We start from the raw sequence: 11,220 nt of genomic DNA on the forward strand, positions 1-11,220 counted from the left end.
CTAACCAGGCAGTGCCTGGCCTGGGGATAAAGAGGCTCTTCGGGCCCCAGGACTGTTGATGAATGGCGTTAAACATTGTCTTGAAAACTGTGTTAGAATCTAGCAGTCCGAACCCTTCAAGTTCTGGAGCTTTAGCCTCTCAGCTGGCAGGGTCAAGGTGTGATCCGTTGGTCTGGCTCATTCACTGAGGGCTGATGCTAGATTTCTCCCTTCTCTAGTATCCTGTGGAGCACCCAGACAAATTCCTCAAATTCGGCATGACTCCATCCAAAGGGGTCCTGTTTTATGGGCCACCTGGCTGTGGTAAGACACTGCTGGCTAAAGCCATTGCCAATGAATGCCAGGCCAACTTCATTTCCATCAAGGGGCCAGAGCTTCTCACCATGTGGTTTGGGGAGTCAGAAGCCAACGTGCGTGAGATCTTTGACAAGGTAAGTAGCTTTGTTTCCTATTAAGGGTTTTAATGTTCTGTCCCATCTCCCCAGAGCATCACCTGTGCTGAGCTGGCCCCAGTGCTATCTTGATTTTGTCACATGGTCAGGTGTTGCCTCCTCGTGTCGTGAGCACACCCCATGTTTCTAACGTTAGAAAACTAATGACCCTTCCCAATAATGCGAGTCACATAGATGTAATAGACTTGCTCCTGCTACTCCCTGAGCCTGTTGGACGATAGATGCTCAGATATCCTGGCGATGGGTGCAGGGTAAGGACCAGAATAGAAGGGAAGCAGGGTTGTTCAAAGGTAATCCCCCACCCCCATAGAACTCTGTTACATGGGACGTCCCATTAGCTACTCTCAGCCTTCTAGAAACCTGCTGAAGGCTGGTTTGTCTGGCAGGCTCTTGTTTTCAAGGTCCTCGGTCTTGTCCAGCAATACACCCAGCTTAGGGAGGCCACCCACCTTCATGAGTGTCTCGTTCCTCAGTGGAAATGTGAGCCTCTGCCCGAGCTGCATGCTCGTCTTGGGAGTCTGCTTTCGAAGCATGTTGCCTGCTGTGGGAATGGGGAGTTGCAAGGGGAGTGAAATCTCATGTAGGAAGAGTGCCAGTCGAGCCAGAATACTTCCCAGCTTTTCTCTAGGCCTGGGAGTTTCCAACGTTCTGCTGGTTAACGTTGCTCCCAGTTCTTGGGGAAACACCTCCGTCTATTGAGCGTAAGTGTTTGTGATGTAAATCTGGGACAGCCAGAGAGCCGCTTGGCTAAGCTGCCCTGAGGTCCAGCAGCATTCCAGCACCTCTCGGTGTATGATGAGAGAGGGCTTTTATTTGTCTGCCAAAGGCCAGGAGATGCTTCAGGAGAATTCTAGTGTGATCCTGGCACTTGCTGTTAAGTGCACAAAGGAACTGTGTGTGTTTGCCTTGTGCAGGCCCGCCAAGCAGCACCCTGCGTGCTCTTCTTTGATGAGCTGGACTCCATTGCAAAGGCTCGAGGTGGGAACATCGGTGATGGTGGGGGCGCCGCGGACCGTGTCATTAATCAGATTCTGACAGAGATGGATGGCATGTCCACCAAGAAGAATGTCTTCATCATCGGTGCTACCAACAGGCCAGACATCATCGACCCGGCCATCCTGCGCCCTGGCCGCCTGGATCAGCTCATCTATATCCCCCTGCCTGATGAGAAGTCACGAATCGCCATCCTCAAGGCCAACCTGAGGAAGTCCCCCGTTGCCAAGGCAAGGCCTGAGCTCTTTGACCAAGGCTGTGGTGTTCCTGGGGTCTGGTGAAAATGGACCCCAAAGGAGCAAGGGGAACGGCAGAGAGGCCACCGCTGCTGTTAGCGCATGAGCTCCCGTCCCTGCTGCTGGGGGAGTTTGGAGTCTGCATGCCAGTGACTCCTTGGGTGTAAGGGGCAGCTCCCTAAAATACAGCCACCCTTCACGGGGCTACCCCCCAACACCTCTAAAGCCTGATTCATTGCGTTCTGGGAAGGGGACGAGCTCAGGTTGGTTCGGTTCTCCGTTGTGAACACGAAACGGGACAGGGAAATCAAGCGAGAGCCACAAAGGTTAATTGACGGAGCCCGTTTACTGAGCTCAGGCTGTGGGCAACGGGGCCGCAGGGCCTGCCTCAAGGAGGCAAACCAAACAGAGCAGCCCTGTCCAGGAGCGAAGGGCCCACGCTGGGCCAGTGCTGGGGTTCCCTAATACAGAGCATATCTTCCCTGTGGGCTACGGCTGGCTGGCGGGTGATAACTGAAATGGTGCATTGCTCTGAGCAGCTTGGGGGGCTTAAAATAAGGTTCTTGTGCCGTGTTTATCTCCGTGCCCTCTGGGGTATCACTGCTGCACTCTTTGCAAATGAGACCCTGGGCAGTCGCATGACCCGTGCCCTTCCTTACCCAAGGGCGGCATTTCCCTAGCACTCTGGCGCTGAGCTGGGCTTCCACGCTCCCCACGGTCCCCTGTGGCTTTGCAGTTCTGATGCTGTCACACCGTGAGCCAGTGGCTTCGGGGCTTTGCTGGCTGCAGCCTAATGTTGCTTCAGGCGATCCCCAGCACTGACGTCTGACCCCTGGAGCCATGCTGCATCCAGCTGCCTTTCCTGGTGGGGAGAGCTGTACTAAGGCACCTGGAGCTGCCTGCCCAGGTTCTGGTTGGGCACATGTGGGAGGGCGGGCCTGCCTTTGCTCAAAGCTGAGCTGTAGGGTCTTCCCGCTACTGGCCAATTCTAGGAGGGCAGCCTGTTGCCTCGAGGGCACATGACACCTTGGTATTAGCTGGCAGTGTAACATGTAAAGAATGGGCCGTCCTGATCCTCCCACAGGATGTGGACCTGGAGTTCCTGGCGAAGATGACCAACGGCTTTTCAGGAGCTGACCTGACCGAGATCTGCCAGCGTGCCTGCAAACTGGCCATTCGCGAGTCCATTGAGAACGAGATCAGGCGAGAGCGCGAGAGGCAGACCAACCCTTCTGCCATGGTGAGTGAGGCTGCGTCTCAGTGCCGCTAGAGAGAGATGGGATGTGGCTGTCTCCAGGCTGTTGGCACAGGTATCCCCAGGCACCCCAGAGAGGTGGGCATTCCCCAGCCACGGAGCAGGGCACTGAACGTGGTCACGTGAGGTGCCCTTCGCAGCAGGTGGGTTCTTGGCTCTTGGCAGCCCAAATGCTGGGCTGATGTGGGAGAGGGCCAGGCTTTCCCACTGCCAAGGGGACTCTTCCCTAGGGTGAGGTCACTTCTCTGCTGCAGTTTCCCCTTTCCAGTTGCTCCCGCTGGCTGTATCGGAGCATTACCCAAAGCAGAGCTCTTGGGTGCTTGGCTGGGGACAAAGTGCTGTTTTCAGTGGGAGCTTGGGTGCAGGGTGAGCTGTGGTTCTGTCTCTGCTCCGTTGCAGGAAGTGGAGGAGGACGACCCGGTTCCGGAGATCCGCAGGGATCACTTTGAGGAGGCCATGCGCTTTGCTCGCCGCTCTGTCAGTGACAACGACATCAGGAAATACGAGATGTTTGCACAGACTCTACAGCAAAGCCGCGGCTTCGGCAGCTTCAGGTAACTTGGGGGGCAGGGGCTAGCGGGTCGCTAATGATGAGCAGCTTCAGCTGTGTCCTAGTGTTTGGGGAACTGTGTTCTGTCTCCCCAACTCTCCGTTCCCCCAGCAGTGCCGGTCGGTCAATTCCTGTCAAAGCCACGTGCTGTTAAACAGCAGCTGGGCCCACCCCAGGGTGGGCTGCACTTGGGTGGCAGGCGCTTTGTAAAGCGCTGTGGGACTTTCTTGGAATGCCGGAGCTGTAGGTCTCAGTTTCTGCCTGCGTTTAAAAAAAAACAAAAACAACCAAACTTATCAGCAGTGTAAGCGGAGAGCACAATTTCCTCCGTTTGTCTCTGAGCCAGGGGACTGGTGTGGCGGGGAAGGCGGCGGCTTTTGGGTGGAGCTTGACTGGTGTTTCTCTGCTCTCCCTTCCCGAAATGCTCTGTGCAGATTCCCGTCCGGTAACCAGGGTGGCGCTGGCCCAAGCCAAGGCCCAGGCAGTGGCAGCGGGGGGAACGTGTACAGTGAAGACAATGACGACGATCTCTATGGTTAACCTGCTGCCCTCTGCGGACCAAACTCCAGACCAGGCCATGTTGTGCAGGGAAATTCCAGCGTTCAGTGAACTCTCGGCTTCTTCATTCCTCAGTCAGAACAGTGTAACTGCACGTCAGACTTTGTACAGGGGTGTCTGTTGCAAACACAATAAATTACAAACCGGTGTCGTTTGGGAGGCAGACAGTGAATTAACCAGGAGGGGAACTGACTTAATTTCTGAGAAATTTCTGTTCTAGTTTATGTGGCAGAATCAGCAGCTTTAGCAAAGGGTACAACGCTAGCCTGTATAAAAACCACAAAAATAATAAAAAAAACAAAAAAATTCCCATAAAATTCCAACCAGGCCACAGCCCTTCCTTTGTGTGACATGGCCGTGGCGTAGCCAGCTCTGTCACCTACAACTTCTGCGTCTGCCTCACTTCTCTGGCCTTTTCACCCCCCTTCCCTGTGCTTGGCTGGGAAGATCTAGCTGTGTTGACGCAGTGAATGTTTGGAAATAAACTTACCCACTCGCAAGCGGTTTCTAACCCAACCCCAGAGAACGTTGAGTAAAAGTGGCCCCTGGGGACCAGCAGGTGCTGAATGTTCCTTCTCAAAGTGGGTGTGAGGCTGCATCTCTCTTCCCAGCTGGGACCTGTGTTGGGTGCAGTGTTGTGGCTCATGTCCCTGTCTGTCCTGTGAGCTCCCATGGGCCAGCCTTTCTGAATGTCAGCCTGCTGGAGATGTGACTGCCTGCACCCCCAGTTAGCTGGCTGGGTGCGATGCATCCCACTGGGTGCTCAGGGGCTGGGAGTGCAGCACCTCCGGCCCGTGGACAGGAAATAAAGGAGGGTCATCTTCCTTGATGCCCCAAAGCAGCTCTCCTGCGTTTGTCAGGCTGCAGAGCAATTCGTACTCGCAGAGGGACCCGCCTTCCCCTTGGCCTGAAACCAAACCCAGCCAGGCCCTTCTATGGCCGGGGAAGGGTTTAGTTCTTTGTTGCCAACCTCGCTTTCATTGTTCCTCTTACCAGCCCACCAGGGCTGTCCTTTGGCTTGGGCGTCCTTCCCCTGCCTGGCTTGTCCTCCCCTCTTCCAGCAGCGCAATGAGATGGACAAGCCCTGTGTCCCCTGCTGCTTCCCTTTGCAGGGCCTTAGCTGGGGAAAGCACTGGCATGGCCTGCCCCTTACAGTGCATGCCATGGGGTGCACTCACTGCTCCCCCATCTGCACCAGAGGGCTGGCTGCGATAGAGCTGGAGAAGGGTGTGGCTCCTACTGGGCTCTGGGTCTTGAGTTCTTCACTACTGCGTGTGCAGAAAGCAGCCTCTGTTTCTCCACAACCCTGAGGCCGTGAGCTTGGACACTTGGTCTTTGCAGTTCTAGAGGAGAACCCGCCCTACGGTGCTGAAAAGCTACAGAGCCCAGGCGTAGCCCCCTGCCCTGTTCAGTCCCCTTGCCCCATGTATGCCCACGGTAGCGTTCATGGTTCAGGAGAGGTTTGCTAAGCAGCAGCCTGCACTGTTGGACACATGGTGCTGGAAGGTAGCTGGCTGTAAAGGAGGGGGGCTCGTCACACAGTTACCTGGCATGTTTGTGATGGGGAGGTGGGGGCAATGCAGGCTGAATTCAGAACCACTCCTGGCGTCATGAGTATGGGTGTAGGACAGCTGTGTTCCTGCACTTCCCCACACAGGTCCACCGTGTTCAGTGCTGGGCAGCAGGGGGGGGCCCCAACAATGAGCAGGTGCTGTGCCCAGCTAGCCTAAAGCAAGCTGGGGGAAGAGAAAGCGCTGTGATAATGGGCTCAGGAGCTGAAGGATGCAAACACCAAGGAGAAAGGATAGGGGCAGGGTGATGGTGTGGGTGTACTGGGGAGCAATGCAGGGCCAGTGAGAGCAAACGGAGCTAGAATAGCATGCTCCAGGTTGCAGGCTGGCAGTAAGAGTGATCAGGTTTGGGCTAGTTCCCAAGGCTGAGGTGGAAGCTCAGGGCATTTAAATTAGGACACAGATCTGTGGACCGGACTGCCAGGAACAATCCTGCACTGCCCCTGTCTGGCTGCTGGCACGGCCCCATTGACCTTTTCCCCAACCCAAGGAAGGGGGACAGGCCACGTGGCCCATATCCTAGCACGGATAGGGTGATCAATAACAACCCCCATGGATCTGTCAAAAACGAGGCATAGCCAAACCAAGCTATTGTCCTCCTCTGATGGGAACCAGCTACTTCATGGGGCGAAGCAGTAGACGTGAGACAGCTTTTGAGGTCTTTTGACACAGTCTGATCTGAGAGTCTCATAAGCAAACTAGGGAAATACAGTCCAGATGAAATTGCAATAAAATGGGTGTGTAACTGTTGAAAAGCTGTACTCAAAGAATCGTTCCCTGGGGGTGCTCTCAGACTTTGAGGAAGTAGCAAGTTGGGTCCTGGAGCGGTCTGTCCTGGCTCCAGAATTATCAATATTTTCATTAATGACAGGATGACGGCAGAGGGAATATGCTTACAAAATCAGTGGAGAACACCAAGCAGTGAGGGGTTGCAAGCACTTTGGAGGACAGGATTAGACTAAAATGAGCTTGATAAACTGAAGCAGGGGGTCTGAATTCGCTATAATAACAGTCAAGAAAAACAGGTGCAGAGTATGACAGTTTAAGGAAAAATCAAATGCAGAACTACAAAAACTGGCTAGGCAGTTGCACTGCAGCATGGGAGCTGGGGGTTACAGTAGCTCACAAATGGAGCCAGGGGCCAAAAGCGTGGAGCTGGGGTTAAGGCAAGAACAGTCAGTCAGGGTGTCATATGTAAGGCCTGGGAGGTCATGGTCCCACTCTCCTGGGCACTGGGGAGGGGAAGGGAGCAAGGGCACTGTGGGTTAGATATTAGGAAAAACTTCCAAATGCACAGGGTGGTTAAGCACTGGAACCGGCTGCTTAGGGAGCTTGTGGATACTCCATCATTGGAGGTTTTTAAAACCACGTCATAACACAAGAACTGGGGGGGGGGGGTGTCACCCAATGAAATTAGTAGGCAGCAGGTTTAAAACAAAAGGAAATACTTCTTAACACAATGCACAGTCAACCTGTGGAACTCCTTGCCAGAGGATGTTGTGAAGGCCAAGACTATAACAGGGTTCAAAAAAGAACTAGATAAATTCATGGAGGATAGGTCCATCAATGGCTATGAGCAAGGATGGGCAGGGATGGTGTCCCTAGCCTCTGATTGCCAGAAGCTGGGAATGAGTGATGGGATGGATCACTTGATGATACCCTGTTCTGTTCATTCCCTCTGGGGCACTGGCACTGTCAGAAGACAGGATACTGGGCTGGATGGACCTTTGGTCGGACCCAGTATGGCCAGTCTTATGTTCGAGACACACCCATCAGGGATGGGCTACATTTCCTTGGTCCTGTCTCTATGCAGGGGGGCTGAAGTAGATGGCCTCCTGAGGGCTGGCTGGCCCTACATTCTGTGGGGCTAGTCCAGCTGTACCGGGTTATCACTGAGGTCCTCCACTGGGACAGCACCTTGGGTTGCCATTGCTGGGCTCACCGCAAGACCCCTTACGAAAGGTGGCTGTGATGGTGGGCGCTAAAGGAGGAGCAGAGTTGGTGGAGAAGAGCTTTGTGTGAGCTAGAACACTCCTCTCTCTCTCTCACCAACACAAGTTGGTCCAATGAAAGATATAACCTCACCCACCCTGTCGCTACTATCCTGGGACCCATGTAGGTACAGCAACACTGCGTACTCATTAGAGAAGCCATCTGTAGGTCAGGCTTTAGGGCCTTCAGGGCTCCTGCCTGGCCAGCATCTGGTCCCGGAGGGAAACGTCCTTTGTAGTTCATCTTTGTCACGCTCCAGCAGCTTGGGACCGGAGTCTACTCCCATTCTAGGAACTGACATTACATACGTTGCAAACACCTTTCACAGGCTCCCAGCCCCAAGGCTACTGTGAGCCAGTCGGGGGTGAGAAGCAACATTGCCATGGACCAAAAATTGCCTCCTACAGCCAGTGACCAAGTGAGCTGGTTTTTATCACAGCAGAAGATGAAGCCAGGTTCCTCAATGCGCGGTATTGGGCCCAGTTTAGAGAGTGGAAAGAGGCAGGGAGCAAGCAAGATCTGTGGACGTGCCTCCCTAACCTCCGCAGCTCTCCCCTGCAGGACCGACCCAAGCTACACGCCGGGTAACTCACGGTCTTGAACTTCGTTTACCGCAGTAACATGTTGTAAGGTAAAATTGTAACCCTGCTGCTAGACATTACAGGAGCCTAAATTACCTTTCAGCTCCTGCTCCATGGGCAGCCGCAGACCAAAAACCTGCCACCGGGGGAGTGCACTAGATACGGGATGAACAGTACAGAAAACTGTATACAGTACTTTTATATAAATCAAAGGATGGCCAGGGAGACTCCAGCCTGCTCACTACTGCCCTGCGCTGCTCACCCCTGTCGGCACGAATGCTACTGTGAGGTACAACAAGACTCTGGGACTGAGGGAGTTGGGGGGTGAAGCTGATGTTCTTAGCTGGTCTTCCATCTCAGCTGGGGTCCCTGCCCTTGGCCAGACACAGCCTGCAGGTCAATGCCTGGCTGTGCGGCTGGGGAACCAGAAGGGCCTTGGCCCCCTCGAGCCCGGGACGCTGTTCTGAGAAGGACAGCTCAACAGAGATGGGGTCCAGCTCTCGAGGATGGGAAAGAGGATCGTTGGACAGAGACTGGCCAACCTAGTGTGCGGGGCTTTAAACTAGGTTTGATGATGGCAGCAAGAGACAAAAGCCCCCAGGTGAGTCCAGAACACGGAGAAGTGGGTGAGAGGGAGACAGAAACTCAGACACATCTTTGAGCTCGTACACTAAGTCAAGAAGTGTGGGGAATAAACAGGCCAAGAAATACTAGGGAATAATCACACTGACATAGTTGGCATCACAGAAACATAAGGGGGATAATTCACGACTGGAATATTGGTACAGAAGGGGACAGGCTGTTCCGGCAGGGAAAAGGGGCTGGAGGTCTTGGCTTAATCTCCCAGCTGTATTACACCTGCACTGAGGTTGGGATAGAAGGGGGAGGCAGACCTCTGAAAATCTCCGGTAAGGCGAGAAGAGAAAAATCCAGGCGGATGTCATGAAAGGGCTCTGCTATAAACAACCGCCCCAGGAAGAGGAGGTGGGTGGGGCTTTTTTTAAACAACTAACAAAAATCATCCCAAGCACAGGACTTGGTGGGGACGGGGCCCTTCAACTACCCCGGCATCTGTTGGGGAAACACCACAGAGCACAGATTATCCACCCCCTTCTTACAATGCACAGGAGCCAGAAGGTGGAAAAAGCCATCAGGGGAGAGGCTGGTCTAGATTGGATTCTGACACAGGGGGAGGAGCTGGTTGAGAATTTGAAGGTGAAAGGCAGCTTGGGTGACCATGATCATGAAATGAGGAGTTCATGGGTCTAAGGGCTTGTCTACACTTTAAAACGCTGGGCCACTGTAGGGCTCCAGGGTAGACACCACCTAGGCCCCAGGAGAGTTCTCCTGTCAGTGTGGGGTAATCTACCTCCCTGAATGCTTGGTAGAATAATTTTTCCATTGACCTCGCGCTGTCTACATGGGGACTAAGGTCAGCAACTGTGCCCCTCGGGGTGTGGATTTTTCACACCTCTGCCTTACATAGTTAAACCGACCTATGTCTTTTGTGTAGAGCAGGCCTCAGGAATGGTAGGAGGGAAAAGAGCAGAATACAGACAGTGGACTTCAGCAGACAGGGTAGGTAGGATCCCTCAGCAAGCAAGTCAAAAGGAAAAAAGATAAAGAAATGTAGCAGTTTTGCTTTTGAACCTTTAATAATGTCTCTAAAAAAAACCCCTATCCCAATGCATAGGAAAGCTAGGAAGTATGGCAAGAGGCTCCCCCCAGCCTAACCAGGAGAGCTTCACCAACTGACCCTCAATAAAATGACATACAAGTGGAAACTTGGTCAAGTTACAAAGGCAATAGGTATTAAAACAAGAGTGCAGACATCATTCTGGGCTGTATTAGCAAGAGTGTTGTAAGCAAGACAGGAGACGTAATTTTTCTGCTCTACCCTGTGCAGATTAGGCCTCAACTGGAGTCTTGTGTCCAGTTCTGGGCACCGCATTTCAGGAAGGATGTGGACAAACTGGAAAAAGTCCAGAGAAGAGCAACAAAAATGATGAAAGGTCTAGAAACCGTGACCTGTGAGGGAAGATTGAAAAAACTGGGCGTTTAGTCTGGAGAAGAGACGACTGAGGGGGACATAAATCTTCAAGTACATAAAACACAGTCATAAAGAGGAGGGTGATAAACTGGTCTTCTTAACCATGGAGGACAGAACAAGAAGCAACGGGCTCAAACTTCAGCAAGGGCGGTTTAGGTTGGCCATTAGGAAAAGTTTCCTAACTGTCAGGGTAGTTAAGAAGTGGAACAAATTAGCTAGGAAAGTTACAGATGCTCACTGGAGGTTTAAGAGCAGGTTGGACAAACACCTGTCAGGGACGGTCTAGATAACACTTAGTCCTGCTTCAGTGCAGGGGACTGGACTAGAGCCCTCTCAACATCCCTTCCTGTCCTACATGTCTATGGCACAGCCTCACAATACTGCGTGCAATCCTGCTCACCCCATCTCAACAGGATGGTGCAGAAGTTGATTGGGTTCAGAGACAGGCAACGAGAGCGAGTAGGGGCCTAGAAAAATGCCCATGGAGAAATTGAGAAGATTAATTTTTAGTTTGAGGCCAGATCAACACGACACTGCTGCCAGCATAGCCCTGTAGGACGGGGCGTGATCCCTGGCTGACAGCAGTGCGGGGAAAAATCCCTAGTGCAGATGCAGTTCGGTTAGCAAGACGGCACTGTCTCTGCTCTAGGTCGTTTCGTTTGGGTGTACGTGCAGTAAGCGAGCCTGGGGAGAGTGCCGCTGTGGCAGCCTAAGCTGCAGCCACATCAGGAGTGCTTTCCTGGTAACGTCCTGTACTGCCGTGCTGACCTGCGTCAGCGTCCCACAGAGAGCCATGGCTCAGACTGGGGGTCTTACGTACCTTTCCTCAAGGACACATCTAGAGGAAGCAGATCAGCAACGGCTGGCCTGCCTCTCACACAACAAAGCGGGAATTTGAAAACTGATCAAAGGACATTTTCCTACACATGTGACTAGACTGTGCCCCAAGAAGTCATAGACCAAGACTAGCAAGATCCCAAAA

The 11,220-nt window shown here is 53.1% G+C and overlaps 1 protein-coding gene across 1 annotated transcript in view; it reads left to right on the forward strand.

Moving 5' to 3' along the window:
* The window catches only part of VCP (valosin containing protein), a 32,866-nt gene extending 28,646 nt beyond the window's left edge, over nt 1-4,220 (forward strand). Inside the window, exons 13-17 of the mRNA XM_073343325.2 lie at nt 219-431; nt 1,367-1,675; nt 2,766-2,921; nt 3,336-3,490; nt 3,921-4,220. Of these exons, the coding sequence (XP_073199426.1) occupies nt 219-431; nt 1,367-1,675; nt 2,766-2,921; nt 3,336-3,490; nt 3,921-4,026 (939 nt within the window). The 3' untranslated portion in view covers nt 4,027-4,220. The remainder of the gene's footprint in view (nt 1-218; nt 432-1,366; nt 1,676-2,765; nt 2,922-3,335; nt 3,491-3,920) is intronic.
* Nucleotides 4,221-11,220: the final 7,000 nt, after the last annotated feature.

The sequence above is a fragment of the Lepidochelys kempii genome, chromosome 5 (assembly GCF_965140285.1).
Source record: "Lepidochelys kempii isolate rLepKem1 chromosome 5, rLepKem1.hap1, whole genome shotgun sequence".
NCBI classification, from domain to species: Eukaryota; Metazoa; Chordata; order Testudines; family Cheloniidae; genus Lepidochelys; species Lepidochelys kempii.